This window comes from Staurois parvus, unplaced genomic scaffold (genome assembly GCF_062004578.1).
Source record: "Staurois parvus isolate SC_StPar_1 unplaced genomic scaffold, SC_StPar_1.0 ptg000017l, whole genome shotgun sequence".
Taxonomy (NCBI): Eukaryota; Metazoa; Chordata; class Amphibia; order Anura; family Ranidae; genus Staurois; species Staurois parvus.
In genome coordinates this window covers 13,837,847-13,854,320 of record NW_028317813.1, presented here as the reverse complement: position 1 = coordinate 13,854,320, position 16,474 = coordinate 13,837,847, and the positions used below count along the sequence as shown (strand labels likewise).

General features: G+C 40.7%; 1 protein-coding gene across 3 annotated transcripts in view; it reads left to right on the top strand.

The window, feature by feature from the left end:
* SUOX (sulfite oxidase) overlaps positions 1-15,325 on the top strand; it is a 40,895-nt gene extending 25,570 nt beyond the window's left edge. For all 3 annotated transcript variants that reach the window (XM_089680140.1, XM_089680130.1, XM_089680148.1), the window contains exons 3-4: positions 3,712-3,877; positions 9,572-15,325. In XM_089680140.1, coding sequence (XP_089536266.1) covers positions 3,712-3,877; positions 9,572-11,032 — 1,627 coding nt within the window. In that variant the 3' untranslated portion in view covers positions 11,033-15,325. The remainder of the gene's footprint in view (positions 1-3,711; positions 3,878-9,571) is intronic.
* Positions 15,326-16,474: the final 1,149 nt, after the last annotated feature.

Sequence of the window (16,474 nt, the reverse complement as noted above, 5' to 3'; positions counted from 1 at the left end):
TGCCAACTGCTGCATCATCATTTTGTTTGGTATACTAAACTGTCTGAACACTTTTGTAGCACTTCCCCTGGAGGAGCTGTTGGATAGTATGTCTCTGTATCTCTACTTGGAGATGACACCGCTTGCTCACCCTGCACTTACCAACACACCTTGGGGTACTTCAAAGAATATATTTGAACAGAAACAGCCTGAAGGAAAACCGTTAGTGAGGCAAAGTACCAACAGGCAATAATATTCATATATTGACCCAAAGAGAAAATTGGCTAAATATTTATTTCCAACTTAGCAATAAATGACTTTTGAGTAAAGGCTATTTGGAATAGCTGAACAGTCTTTTTGCTGGTCAGTGTTAGATGGAATAAGTGCATTGGCTGGCAATGGTGGGGCCCCTGAAGTAATAACTACAGTCCCAATAGGAAAGGAAGTCCTCTTGTGAGGGGATCAATCCCTGGATCTTTCTTTTCAATATAGGCAGTGGGAAGAGAGGTTCTCTAATGCAGTTCAGACTCCCAGGGTGTTCATAGCATACCTCATACCCTCCCAGGGAGTAAATTCTTGATCTCCAACTGACAGTCTGTTCCCGGGCTTCTTGGAAGGGCTGCTCATCAGCAGTCACCAGCATCAGGGTCCTGGACTCCACTTGGTGATGGTCTTCAGCAGCAAGGTTCCGGGGTCATTTGGTATCAATCGCCAGCAACGGAACTCCAGTCTCACTTGAAAGCGGCCACTGACAGGGATTCCAGTCTCACTTGACAAGTGGCACCAGCAGTGGTGGTTCCCAGCTCAATTCCCCACTCCCTCTTGTGCCCATTCACCATGAATTTGTTTCCTGTCAACCCTTGTGTCCAGCTCCTCCCCTTCCTTTTTTCTGTCCCCACGATACTTCCCTTTTTGGTTGATCCAGACACCACCAAAATGACTGCTCCCTGTGGTCTCCTCCTGTATTACTGAATGTTCAGGAAGAAGGGTCACACGAGATCCGGAGGATTGATGAATATTTATTAATCCATAGGACACACAAAACACCAGGACATAAATACAGGACCTGTTGCACGTTTTCACACGATCTCATGCTTAAAACACCAGGACATGAATATAGGACCTGTTTATGATTAAGCATGAGATCGTGTGAAAACGCGCAACAGGTATTTATGTCCTGGTGTTTTGTGTGTCCTATGGATCAATAAATATACACTATATTCATCTATCCTCCGGTGTGCGGCTAACTCTTCTTCATGTTGCATTGTGTGTGGTGGCGAGCCAGAGTCTGTACCTGTCGTAGATTGATCTGGATTGTTTGCCTGAGCGGTATACCTCTGTTCTTTGGATTACTGAATGCTCAACTAGTGCTCTTCTGAGGCTAGGTTCACACTATTGCGTGCGGCCCCCATCTTTGCGGGCTTGGCAGCCCATTCATTTGAATGGGCTGCTGTGCCTGCGTTGCACACACAGTGCATGCACCTTTTAGAAAAAAAAATGCATCTGAAGGGAGAGCGCACGGTATTGTTGACCATGTGCTTTCCCTGTGGTTCATGCACCCGTGATTGCCCTGCGAGCTGAGATGTGTGGGAGTGCCATTCCGAATGAATAGCAGCCCTGAGAATCTTGCAAAAGCAGCGCGATTCAGCTGCAGGTGGTTGCGAGGACAGGTGCGATTCCTGCACCCGCAACCAGCCTGCAGGCTAGTGTGAACCAGAGCTTTAAAGATGGCGGCTGTACTCCTACAAGTAACTGCTGGACATAACTCTGTCAGTTCCACAGTAGAATAATTCAGCAACAACAAAAATAGCAGAAAAGTCCTGCAGCAGCTATAGTTCTGGTTGCTTAAAGATTTAAAAAAAAAAAAAACCTTATCGTATCATACATTTTCATTCACTTTCAGAAATATCCTCTCAAGTCCATATAAAGCCGGTGTCATGCAATGGCGTCTGTGAACCTTACTGTCCTTTTCTGAAATTCGATAATACTTTCTCTCCTCTACTAGTTAGAGGCAACTCCTTATCTCCTTCTGTTTCCACAATATGCCAAGGCAATTTATTTTATGGCTTTTATCTTATCAGGTAATTGCTGCTGATATGAACTCCCAACAGTAAACTCTCTTCCTCAGAGAATATGCTGTCCTTGATTTGATTTGTATATATATTTTTAAGCAACTGGTCAGCAGGAACTGGCTGATTGATCCATCTATGGATAGGCTGGTTGTACTGAAGTTGATCTATCAATTTTACTTAAGTACAACCAACCCGTTAGGGGCTATAGACGCCAACACAGACTGTGTTGATGGGGGGGAATCTAATGATTTCTTTTTTTTTTAACCCAAAAGTTGCATAATGTATGGCCTGTCTAAATTGACTTGTGGTTTTTATACAATTTTGTGTTCAGAATAATAGTGTCTTTTAAAAAAAAAAAAAAAAAAAAGTAAAGCTCAAAATTCTTCTAATAGCTTTTATTTGCATACATGTAAATGCATTGGAAACACTGCAGTCTATTCCAAATCAAAAGAAAAATGTTTCAAATTTATTACTTTACAGAAAGTGAAGAAAAATTAATATTGGGCTGTCTGCATTTTTTTTCTTTACAAATTCAAACATTTACTGTATAAACTGTAAAATGAACTTTCCTGTACAGCACTGAATTAATTGCCCCTTTTAACTAGACGGAATCAGCAGCATACAGGTCATGACTGTTGTGTTTGTTGGTTTTCTATTACTCTACTACACCTACTAGAAAATTATTTGCCATGTAGAAATATAATTTATACAAAAAATCGTGATTGATCTGGTTGGTGATGTTGGACTGCTATTATTTTGAACACAACTGTATGTGGGAAAATCAAGACCATGTTTACAAATATGAATGGTAGTCAGAATTTGTATTGCACTGCCTTTTTGTTGAGTTTTTTTAATGCACTTTTGCTGGCTTATAAAATGGCTAAATATTCTTATTTACCTTCGCTATCCAGATTTTCCCACACTGCAGTGCAACCAAAGTAGAATCCAGTTGCTTAAGGCTACATGTACGTTTTGTACAAATTAGCAAGGGTATGTGACCTATTATTGACAAGCCCATGACCTAGAGATTTCAAATATAGGCAAAAAGGATAGTCCATGAGAAATGTTAAGCTGGCCTGACATGTAACTTTGGACCATTTACTCAATTGCAAAGCTTGATTTTTTTTTTTTCCGATTTGGCCATATATCTGTATTTTTAAATCATTCAGCAAGCTGCAAAAGCTAAACAATGTGGTCATCATGCAGTCATAACTCCAGCTTCATGATGAGTAGTGTATCCATGTGTCCCTGTATGGAGAGTATGGTGCGAGCTTGATTGCAATGTTTTATTCTTCATATAGAAAATTTACTAAGACTGGAACAGATAGAATCTGGAGCACATGCCAATCAATCCATCCATCCAGCTTTAATTTGCAAAGTTTAAGGCCCCTTTCACACAGACGTAGTTTTTTTCATCAGTTCAGTCATGTTTTTCTGACTCCACTACCAATGTATAAACGGACCATTTGTCCATTTTATATCCAATTTTCATCTGTTCCGGATGGATGAAAAAAGAACAAACTGAACGCTTGTATGAAAGGGGCCTAACTTGGACAAACTGAAGTTAGAACCTGGAGCAGATGTACCAATCAACTTTTATCCTCCCAGTTTTTGCACGTTTCCCACATTGTATTTTACTGTTCTTTCCATTATTTCCTAGGTTGCAGAAGCAGATGGTGGTTTGGGTACAGATCTGCACACAAGAGAGAAGATATAAGAGCACAGAAGCAAGACCCAGAGCAAAAAACTGGGAAAAGGGTGTCATCGCAGCTGGGGCACTTATAGGATTGGGTGGCTTCTTGATTTATGAGGCACAGCAGAGAAAAGTAAGTACCATGGAGAACTAGATTATATACATACACACTAGTAAAGTGTGCTCATTCAAGAACAGGCACGTTTGTAAGAAATAAACTAAAACAATATTCAGTATTTCCGAATTATCGGGATGAGTGGAGATTGTCAAGCAAAGGTGAGAAGGGAGTAAAAATAACTTTGCAGAGGGTTTACAGCTTGAAAATTGAGTGGAGGTTGTTGGGCATGGTGAGTTCTCGGTGAATGGAATGGAATTTGCAGGCAGAGGTGAGCATTCACTGGATTAATGAAACGAAGGGGGGTGGTTATTGGTGGTTGGCAGGAAAGTGTTAGTTAAGGAAGGGGTTAATAAAGGTTGTCGTACCGGAATGTGCTGAGTGAAGGGATGAATGGACTTCTACAAAGTAAGTTGTATGCGGTTAATTCATAGATGTGATGTGGAAGGGGGGAGTAGGGGGTGTAATGTGTATGGCTGTGTTTTTCCTAGCAAAAAAAAGTGATGTGTGCCCCAAAGTAAAGGTCTGCTTTGAGGGAGAGGGAATGTATGGATTTTTTTTTTTTTTTTCTTTTCTTGCGACTGTTGAGCAGTGAGCATGTATGGTGGCCTAAAAGCAGGTGATGAGGGGGAATAGTTGTGTTTTGAAAGCAGGACATTTGCATAAAGCATTCATTCTAGGAACACACAGAGCCAAACAGAAAAGTTTTTGAAGTTATGGAAATTTCTAATCCATCACCTTGCTGTCATCTGAACAGGTAGAGCCGAAATCAGAGAGCAGCTCACAAGATCTGTGTGCTGCAGCCCATATGGCTCTGTGTAGTAGTAGTACCACTAGTGGAAGTAGTAGTAGTGGTGGTGCTACTAGTAGTACTACTAGTCATACCACTACCACCACTATTACTAGTGCTCCTACTACTAGCAGTAGTAGTAGTGGTACTACCACCACCAGTAGTAGTAGTAGTTACTACTAATAGTAGTAGTAGTTACTACTAGTAGTAGTTACTAGTAGTAGTTACTAGTAGTAGTAGCTACTACTAGTAGTAGTAGCAGCTAGTAGTAGTAACTACTAGTAACTACTACTACTACTACTACCACTACTGGTGGTGGTGGTAGTAACTACTACTACTAGTAGCAGCTACTACTACTACTACTAGTAGCTAGTAGTAGTAGTAGCTAGTAGTAGTAGCTACTACTAGTAGTAGTAGTAGCTACTAGTAGTAGTTACTACTAGTAGTAGTAGTTACTACTACTACTACCATTACTGGTGGTGGTGGTAGTAACTACTACTACTACTAGTAGTAGCAGCTACTACTACTACCACCACTACTGGTGGTGGTGGTAGTAACTACTACTACTACTAGTAGCAGCTACTACTACTAGTAGTAGCAGTAGTTACTACCACCACCACCAGTAGTGGTGGTAGTAGTAGTAGTTACTAGTAGTAGTAGTTACTAGTAGTAGTAGTTACTACTACTACTACTACTAGTAGTTACTAGTAGTAGTAGTAGTTACTACTAGTAGTAGTAGTAGTAGCAGCAGCTACTAGTAGTAGTAGCAGCTACTACTACTAGTAGTAGTAGTAGTAGTAACTACTACTAGTAACTAGCTACTACTACTACTACTACTACTAGCTGCTACTACTACTAGTAGTAGTAGTAGTTACTAGTAGTAGTAGTAATAGTTACTACTACTACTAGTAACTACTACTAGTAGTAGTATTAGTAGTTACTACTAGTAGTAGTATTAGTAGTTACTTCTAGTAGTAGTAGTAGTAGTTACTAGTAGTAGTTACTAGTAGTAGTTACTAGTAGTAGTTACTAGTAGTAGTAGTTACTAGTAGTAGTTACTAGTAGTAGTAGTTACTAGTAGTAGTTACTAGTAGTAGTAGTTACTACTGCTAGTAGTAGTAGTAGTTACTACTGCTAGTAGTAGTAGTAGTTACTACTGCTAGTAGTAGTAAAAGTTACTACTACTACTAGTAGTAGTAGTAGTATTAGTAGTTACTTCTACTACTAGTAGTAGTAGTTACTAGTAGTAGTAGTAGTAGTTACTAGTAGTAGTAGTAGTAGTTACTACTACTAGTAGTAGTAGTTACTAGTAGTAGTTACTACTACTAGTAGTAGTAGTAGTTACTACTAAAAGTAGTAGTAGTTACTACTAGTAGTAGTAGTAGTTACTAGTAGTAGTAGTTACTACTAGTAGTAGTGGTAGTAGTAGTTATTACTAGTAGTGGTGGTAGTAGTAGTAGTAGTAGTAGTAACTACTAGTAGTTACTAGTAGTAGTAGTAGTTACTAGTAGTAGCTACTAGTAGTACTGGTGGTGGTAGTAACTACTACTACTACTAGTAGTTTCTAGTAGTAGTAGTTACTACTACTAGTACTAGTAGTAACTATTACTACTACTAGTAGTAGTAGTAGTAGTAGTAGTAGTAGTAGTAACTACTACTACTAGTAGTAATAACTACTACTACTAGTACTAGTAGTAGTTACTACTAGTAGTAGTAGTATTAGTAGTTCTATTAGTAGTAGTAGTAGTTACTACTAGTACAGTAGTTACTAGTAGTAGTAGTTACAGTAGTTACTAGTAGTAGTAGTACTGTTACTGTAGTAGTAGTAGTAGTTACTACTAGTAGTAGTAGTTACAGTAGTTACTACTAGTAGTAGTAGTTACAGTAGTTAGTAGTAATAGTTACTAGTAGTAGTGCTACTGGTAGTAGTAGTACTAGTTGTAGTAGCGCTGTAGAAAATGAAGGTAGACATTACAGTAACAATACAATTTGGTACAATAGGAAACAGAGGGCCCTGCTCGTTAGAGCTTACAATCTAGGAGGAAGGGTTGAGTGATACAAGAGGTAATAGCTGTGGGGGGTGAGCTGATGGAGGAAATAAATAGCAGTTTACTAGTTAGAAGCAGGATAGGCTTCTTTTAAAGAGGTTTTCAGAGATGGTCTAAAGGTGGACAGATCGGTAGATAGCTGGACAGATTGGAGTAGGGAGTTCCATAGGATAAGAGAAGTCCTGGAGGTGACACGGGAACTAGAGAGCAGAAGGTCTTGGGAGGTTTGAACGGTTGAAATGTTGAGACTAGGTTAGTGATATAGCTGGGGGCAGAGTTGTGGATGGCTTTGTAAGTTGTTGTTAGTATTTTGAATTTTATTCGTTGGGCAAGTGGAAGCCAGAGGAGGGATTGTCAGAGAGGGGTAGCGGACACTGAACGGTTGGTAAGGTAGTAGCAGTTAGTAGGTGCTAGTAGTAGTAGTAGTTAGTAGGTGCTAGCAGTAGTAGTAGGTACTGGTAGTAGATGCTACTAGTAGTAGTTAGTAGGTACTGGTAGTAGTAGTTGGGACTTCTAGTAGCCTTGTTAACAAAAAGGTAAAACCTGTCACTTATAGACTTAATGTTGTGTATATCTTGACAATGAACAAGCCTCATTTCCGTATGTACTTGATTCCTGCAAGTAAAGGGTGGGTAGGTAGCTTGAGCACCGCAGGTCTCCACTGCCTTAATTCTGAGAGATTGGCTTAAGAAAACTTTACTAATAATTGGGTAATTTCTCACCAAAGCATTCAGCAAGTGTGACAGAATGCAGCGTCCGACTCCTGCCCTTCTCACCAACTCGTGACCGAAAGACCAGCCAATCTCCCACTGCGCTGTACAATTTGTGCCAGCAGCCTGGGAGCGATTGTTACTTGGTCAGGTTAATTACGCAATTAACCCTTCACACTGCCACCACTGCAGGAGGAAACTCGCAAACCCTAGCAGTAACACTATATTAGTATAAGCGTCTGTAATACACACTGTCACCACAGACAGATATATTCAGAGGATTATTACATACAGTAGCACTCTTCAGAGACAGGGATTCTTTAGTTTGCATTAAAAGCTTTAGAGACAGTTTCAACCCTTTTCAAAATAGGATTTATTACTAAAACGGTCAAAACGATGCAATTAAAATATTTACAAAAAAGCTGTTATAAGGATATAAAGAGAGCAATATAACAACAGAGAAAAGAAAGGAGTTCAGAAGGCAGAATACTTGCAATGTCGTTGGTTTGAGCAGAGTCCAAGTGTCTGAACAAAAAGGTTCCCTTTATACTTAAGTTAAACTCCAACAGGTACAGGTAGCATCCTAGCAACTAGCAGATTAATATTCAGAATTCTATTTCAAACGCAGGGATACCAAACACAGTGCACCCTTGTCACCCAGGAGGGAAGAGACTGCTTTCTTCTCTCTTCCAGGTGCTAATATAGTCATGTAAGGCCTTGTTTGACTCATATTAAAATGATCTATCCAAATATATACCTAATATTAATGTACCTAGTTTTTGCTTAACTTTATGAATTGTATGAAAAATGTGTACATGTGGAATGTACGTTTTATAGCATGCTCTAGCCCTAATGGCCTAACAGGTCATGACTGACTGAGTTATTTTTTTACGATCGGGCAGAGGAAAGTGGCTTTCAAAGCAGACCCCTGGCACCAGGCTAATTAGCGGTTTACAGCCCTGGAGCTTCATCTAGCTGTGTTTTATTTAGGATAAGAGGCCCTTTTGACCTCCGTTCAACTTATAGCTATAAATTTCATTCAAGAGGGAGGAGGAAGTACAGGAGAGACAACATGGCTGAGACGTAACAAGATGGCTGTCACGTACAGCGTCCATGTCTCTATTGCGCACAATCGTCACAGCCAGTCCTCCTGTTTCTCATATTACGTTTGTTGCTCATGCCAGTGAATGCTTTTGAGGAACAGAACTGTTTGTTGAATAGTCTTTCAAATCATCCACCATGAAGCAAAAGGTACAAGGGAAATCCTCCAGCTATCATCCCGATTTGGCGTCCTTCTTTATTCTATAACGGTTTTATTTGATTAAGTGTTTGGCAATTTGTACTTAAAATCCGGCGTTGGTTGGAATTTGACTTTAAATGAACTATGACTTGTTGGGTGTCTTTATTGTATGTAGTCTAGAACTTTACATGATGTCACCATCTAATCCAACTAAGGGTTACACACAGGGGCGGACTGACAACTCATGGGGCCCCGGGCAATAGGGGATCATGGGGCCTGTGTCCTTGCCCAAACTCAAAAAAGCCTATGAAAAAGGTACCAGGGGCATCTTATAGGGCCCCCTACTGACCCTGGGCCCTCGGGCAGTGCCCGAGTTTCCAAATGGTCAGTCCGCCCTTGGTTACACATATACAACTGTGTTAGTTTTGTCAGACTATAGTAGTCCGCAATTAACAGTTGATTGTAAGCAGAAACAAAATTAATTCCATAGAAATATGGTTACAGCCTAATGAGACCAGGCTGCCGTACATCCATTCCAGCACCAGCTTATAAGGCCACCTGTAGCTGGATCTTTGCTGACTTTTCCATCTAAAGATACAATCTGTCTGTCATGCTGATCCAGCGACTTCAATAATTCTTAGCTACTGGCTTTAGCAGTAACTGCACCTATGTGTGTTGGTACAATGTGTAAACATATAACCCATATACTGCATTTTTGGCACAGTTTCAGAAACCTTTTCTAAGGGGTGTGGGTATGGAGGTGTGAATGTAATTTATTTTATTTATTTATTTTTTGTTAAAAAGGTTGATACTATGACTCTGCTGCCTGGAGATCATGTAACCATCTACCTCTGCATTTGTTTACCCTAACTATTTTTAAAATCAATGTGAGTGCATTTTTAACTGGATTTTGTATTTTCATAGGTTGCTCAAGCTGATTCTGAGGAGCACCCTGTAGTGGATTACGCTTTCCCCACATATACAAGAGAAGATGTGAAGAAACACAAAGCACTGGCTGACAGGGTGTGGGTGACCTATGCAGGAGAAGTGTTTGACATCACAGATTTTGTAGAGCTACATCCCGGAGGAGACCGAATCCTGCTGGCAGCTGGAGGAGCTTTAGAACCTTTCTGGGCTCTTTATGGTGTGCACAAAAGTGAACATGTTCTGGAAATTCTGCAGGAGTACAAAGTGGGAGTACTTGGTTCAGATGACAAGGAAGAGGTGCAAGACTTGTCTGACCCCTACTCTCAAGATCCATCTCGACATCCAGTTCTTAAGATCAACAGTGCAAAACCATTTAATGCTGAACCTCCTCCAGAATTTCTCACTGAGAATTATATCACTCCAAATGAGCTCTTTTTCAAGAGGAACCATTTACCTGTGCCTGACATAAATCCCGATGAATACCAGTTAACTGTAGAGACACCCCATGGAGCAAATCAGGAAGTACCGTTGAAACTGTCCCTTAATGATCTGAAGACTAAATTTCCTCGACATGAGGTTATTGTTACCCTACAGTGTGCTGGAAACCGACGCTCTGAGATGAATGCAGTGAAACCAGTCAAAGGACTAGACTGGGGTACAGCAGCTATCAGTAATGCCCAATGGGCAGGGGCACTGCTAAGAGATGTATTGTTAGATGCTGGTTACACAGAGGACACATCCAGAGCTCTACATGTGCACTTTGAAGGACTGGATCAAGACTTAACAGGAACAAAATATGGAGCTTCCATCTCTTTTCAACGTGCAATGAACAAGCAAAGTGAAGTGCTGCTTGCTTATGAAATGAATGGTGAGCCACTTCCAAAAGACCATGGCTTTCCCTTGCGGGTTATTGTTCCAGGAGTAGTTGGTGCTCGCAATGTGAAGTGGCTGGGTCGAGTACTGGTGAGCGCAGAAGAGAGTCGTAGCCATTGGCAGCAGAATGATTACAAGGGATTCAACCCATGTGTAGACTGGGATACAGTGGATTTTAAATCTGCCCCAGCCATACAAGAGCTGCCTGTGCAGTCTGCAATTACAGAGCCAAAGCCTGGCCAAATGGTCACTCCAGATTCTGATGGTAAAGTGACTGTTAAGGGATATGCCTGGAGTGGAGATGGGAGAGAGATTGTGCGAGTAGATGTGTCTCTTGATGGAGGGAAGACCTGGAATGTGGCAGAGTTATATGGGGAAAAGCAGGGGGAAGGACATTCATGGGCATGGAAACTTTGGAAACTGGAAGCCTCGCTACCCACTGAAGACAAAGAAGTAACAATTATTTGCAAAGCTGTAGACAGCAGTTACAATGTGCAGCCTGATACAGTGGCACCAATATGGAACTTGCGTGGTGTACTGAATAATGCTTGGCACCGTGTGCATGTCTCTGTGCATAGAGATTAGCAATGAACATGTGCTTCATAGCAGTTTCTTCTGTTCACTGCCTAGAAATTGAACCAGTTACTAATATAGGAGGACTTAGGTGGATGAATGGGAAATGTGTTTTTTGCTATGCTCCCCCATTGAGTATGTTCCCTACACTCTGTGGTCACTAAGGGGCAATCTCTACAAGGGCAGACAGCATTCACAGAAACCTGTTCTCGGAGAAATATGAAGGTTACCATTGCAGCAATCTAATCTCCTAAATGCTAGTTGCCTGGCTGTCATGTTGACCTTCCCATTTAAAAACTCAGCACCACTGACCTGGAACAAGACTGCTGGTAAGGATTTATGCCTTTCCACACCTGCAAACTTGTTCTAGTCCAGGGTTTCCAAGTACTGAAGCCATTGTATTGGTCTAACAGCTAGGTGACTAGCATAGAGGGTTGCCAATGCCAACGTCTTCTATTTCACTCATGCCACATTTACGTTAAATCCTTTCCTAACTATCCAATGCAAAACGAGAAGGTTTTGACTAGTGGTGCACCGAAACGAGAATTCTGGTGCCGAACCCGATACCGAAAATTCAGAATGCACGTGGCTGAAAACCGAAATGTTTGCGCATACGGGGGTGGGGAGGCTCAAATTTTTATTTTATTTCTTCACTATACCTCTAAGAATGAGCTGTCATCCTCTCCTCTGCTAAGGGCCAGGGTCACTGAGTAATGTCACTGGGTGACCCCGCCCCTTAGTTTCCCTTCAGTGGAGGATAGGATGACTGCTCATTCTTGGAGCTATAGTAAAGGGGGTAAAAAAACTGGTAATTACATTTTAAAAACTGGCAATGACATTTAGCGGTATCTCACTATGTTCACTGCTCCTCTCCTGCCATTCTCTGACACGCCCCCCCCCCCCCCCCCATATGTCCCATTTCGGCACCTGTATCAGCTAAAATTTTCCTATCGGCAAAATGGCAATAGGGCTATTTTCAGCTGATGTTTCGGCGTCAAATTTCGGTGCATCTCTAGTTTTGACTGATCTTCTTCCTTTTCAAATTGGCCATCAAAGCCTTAAACTAGAAAATAATAAATTGTGTTATTCATTTGAATAAATACTTGGCTGCTATGCACTGGTTAGAATTTAAATCTGAACTCTAGGAATCCTGACAATCCTCCCTTGAAGTAGAGCCGCATCCACACTGCATTATGTTCAGTAAACCATTTAAAGGATAAGTTTACCTTTTGGAACATGTTTCATGTTCTGTTTTTAGGGTAGAACATAGAACATATTCCCATAGCTACAGCTGCACCCAAAGCCCCCCCCCCCCCCCCATGACCATACGGGTAAACTTCTCCCAATACTATGTCAAATTTTAAAACCGCATGGCCATGCAGGGCTCCGCTTGCACGGCCGCATCATTCATTCACGGACTTCCGTGAATGAACTGCAAGTCCCAACCGCCTTAGCGGCTGTGGGCTTTTTTGTTTGTTTTTTTTTTTTTTTCCAATTAATTTTACAGGCTCCTGCAACAAAAAATAATAAATGCACATTTTTTTTTTTTACCTACAAAAAAATGAAAAATGTGCATTTTATTATTTTTGTCCAAAAGGTGAACTTCTTTCAGCTTGCCTGATCCTTCACTCCTGCAGCCTTTCCTCCATGCTTCAGCAATCTAAGGTCCTCTGACATTATTAAGACTGATGCAGGGACAGTAGCCCAGCATTGGATATGAGAACACTAAGGGATATTCCACTACCAGAGCATCAGGGATTGGAGGATCCGGTAAGTAAAAAAGTTTTTCTGCACCCTAGACTTAAGAGGAGCTAACTCTTGCAGTGCAGGTGCAGGAGGCTTTTTAAGATTTTTAGGTTTCCTGGAGTTGGACCTTAAGCCCACCACCAATACCCTACTATATATAGTGGGAAGGGACAAAAAAAATCCTTGACCTTTCTTTGCATGTGTTTTGAATTCAAAAATGCATTTAAATCAGGAATATGAATACAAGATTAATCATTTGTCACTAGACTAGAGACAACTGCTTTTAACAAAGCACATGTTTTAGGTAAATTAAGTATTTACTCTTTCCAGTTCCAAAAAAATAGTTTTGGCTGGAGTTGAGCTTTAATTTGAAGGCTACTAATTAATTTTACTGCTTTGCTTGGAGGTTTTTTTTTTTTTTTTTTTTTCAGTCAAAGCACCCTTTTGAATTGTGAACAATCCCAGAGCAGTCCGGGGGCTCGTTCGCACCAGGGGATGCGTCCGAACACGAGCGTGTTTTAGTGTGTTGCATTTTTTTAATAGGCTTCTCTATGCTTTTGAAACGTGCAAAAAAAATGTGCTTGCCTGAGTTTTTAACTGTAGGCTGTAAATTATACTCCCCCTCCTAGCACACAACTTCCAAACCCACCACACCTTTTTCATCACTACAGGAGTAGTGACTGCAGCAGAGAGGAGGAGAGAGATGGGAGGAGGTGTGGGCTGTGCTCACTCTTACCCCCCCCCCTTCCACTCCAACTCCCCTCCCTGCTATATGGAAGGGAGGGGTTTTACCTAGTTTTAACAGGTACCTGCTCTCACTTCCACTCTGACTGCTTAGGCTATTGAAACCGAAGTTACCCCAATATTTGACTTTAATTTTTTAAGACTGAAGATCCTCTTTAAACAATTCATCTTTGTTGTCTGCCTAAAATGCAGCTTAATGGCGTGTCCACACCTTTCTGTGTCCGTTACAGTATTTGTTTATGAACTAGCCTCATAATCCTATAGCTGACTATATGCTAAAGGGTGCAACTAGCCCTTGCTGCAGCATTTGGCAGCTAATTAAACTGCAGTTAAAGTGGTGTATTTATTATTCTATATGCAGCATGACTGCATTACATGAATCCCGAGGGTTTACTTGGGCTTTAATGTGGTTGACGACAAGTTGACTTTAAGGCCTGAAATGCACCTTTTCATACTTTTACTTGTGTTTCTTTTGCAATACAAAGCCCAGTGTAAATGCGTGGCATTTTAATGTTTCCTTTGATTTCAAAGAAAAGAACACATCAGACAAAGTGCACTAAAACAGGAAGGTGTGTTTTCACCCTACTGCTGCATGGTATATTACGATTCCATGAATGAATGACTGGCGGGTCCAGCTTTGCTTATTCCAACTTTTTTCTTTTTTTATAATGCTTTTTTAAAGCGTTGAGGTTAAGTATTCATCTCTGTCTGCTACTGGACTGTGATCTTTATTCAACAAGCCTTTATTTGTCTACAGTGGGGAGAGTGATGCACATACATTGTTAAAGAGGAACTGAACTGGAAGCTGTGCTCACAAAAGGTAAAGGATTGGTCACTCATATTGCCTTTTGGATCCCTTCAGCTGCCGTTTCCCTAAAACAGTTTTTATGTCTGCCCTTTTTATGCACCGTTTGTATGGAGTCAGCCACCATGGTAGGGGGCAGGGTTTGGCTTCATGTCAGAACTGTCCCTGGATGACTGGTGGTGAAAATACAAGAAGCAGTAGGAAAGGTGCAGGAAGCACAGATGCATGGAATGGATGAAGCAGAAAGTGTCTTGTACTACAGCCTTCTCTTGTACAGAGATGAGTAGCGGCTTCAAATCTCATGAAACAGTCAGAAGCTCAGTGTTTTGTTTTTTGATTAACAAAAGGCACAGTCTTAGTTGCACTGTAGATATAGGCCCATGCACATGGATGTTTACATGCCCAAAAGTAACATTTTTGGTGTCTACCCATGGCTGGAAGGGCACAGGTTAATAGCTTCTGCATCTGTGTTTACCATGTGAAAGTGGCATGTTCAAGGGAAATATGGCATATGTGTTTGTGCATGTAAACATTGGTGCAGAAGCCATCAGCATTTATAGGTATATGTCTGCATAATGCCATTCACTTTTACGGGTGGCTGTACAGGGCACTTATGACTCTGGCACTTTCCCACACCCGGGGAATTAAAAGTCAAAACGCCAGAAATCTTATGCTTGCAGACTTTTGAGCATGTAAATGTGCTTGTGCGTGGGACTTTACAGTTATGTAGCTCAAGACAGGAGAGCCTAGAACAGGAAGTGCACTACTATTTTTCCATGGGAATTCAAGACAAAGGATAAAATCTTGTCGTACTGTTTAGGCACAAAGATATAGGCTAGTAATGTTCTAAACTTTCACAGTAGAAAACATGGATGTGTTTTTTTTCGCCATGCCGTATGGCCAATGAATATAAACAGGCCTTGTAATACACTATACTACATTGAATGTTTGCTTAAAATATAAATGTACTTTTTACAAGCAAAATAACATAGTAAAATATATTCTTTATAGTAACTGTGTCTTCAATTAAACAGAATTTCCATTTAATCGAATTTCTAAAACCATGTCAATAGAGCGGTTCATTTTCTGAATTGGTAGAAAGAACACTGAGTCTAGAGATTATAAATTGCAGTGGGGGACAGCTCTGGTATTAAACTTACCAATCATTAGATGTGGTAGCTGCATCAGTTTTCATTTTTTTGGCTTTTTTCCTACTGTTTTCACCTGGGGATCTGGCCAGAAACATACCTCCTGAATTGGTGAAACTCCACTCTGGAGGCACAGCAGGCAGCATCTTTGTCAGTCTGGGGAGTGTTAAATGTACTAGCAGATTTAAATATAAATAAAAAAAGGAAGCAAAACTCCAGCTAACACTTTATAATTTGTTACAGCAAGCATTTTTTTCCTTTTTGGATAAAGGTTTTACATGAATAAATAAAAGCTGATCATTTTTTAATCACCTCTGCCAGTGGTAAATGGATGGTCTCATCAATGTAAACTGATACATTCTGCTGAAGAACTTCTGAATAACAGCACAGTTGCTGCCTGAATCACCAGATGAAATTAAAATGCCAAAGAAAGAACTGATGGAGCCATCACATCTAAGATTTGGTAAGCTGCAATATAATGTATACTTTTGGGTTTAAAACTGCTTTGAGTATAGCTAAAACTAAAAACAGAAGCATCTGCACAGGGGACATAACTTGGTTATTCTGATGTGTTCCTTGTCCATATTTCTCTGCTTATGGTAGAAATCTTGCTGCATCCCAAACTCGCACCCAGTGTACTGCTGGTTTATGTTTAGGGGCCTCAGTAAAGCACTTAACTTACATGATCCTTCACTCCTGCTGACTCCAGTCCTCGCTGCCTTTTTTAAAAAAAAAAAAAAACAAAAACAAATTTCGTGGTGTTTCTTTTTTTTTCTTTTCTTCTTTTGTAGCAATATCTAATGATGCTGTAATGGCACGTGTTCTAACATTGCTCTAGGTTCTAAGTGACATTCAGTGCTTAACAAAAAGGTGTAGAGATTTTGAATTGCAGTGAAGGACAATTTTAAGTTTTAGCTAAAACTGAAAGCACGAGGAACATAACTTGATGTGTTCCTCTTCAGGATTCTTCTGCTTTCAGTAGAAATCTTGCTGAGTCCTACCCCCACCCCC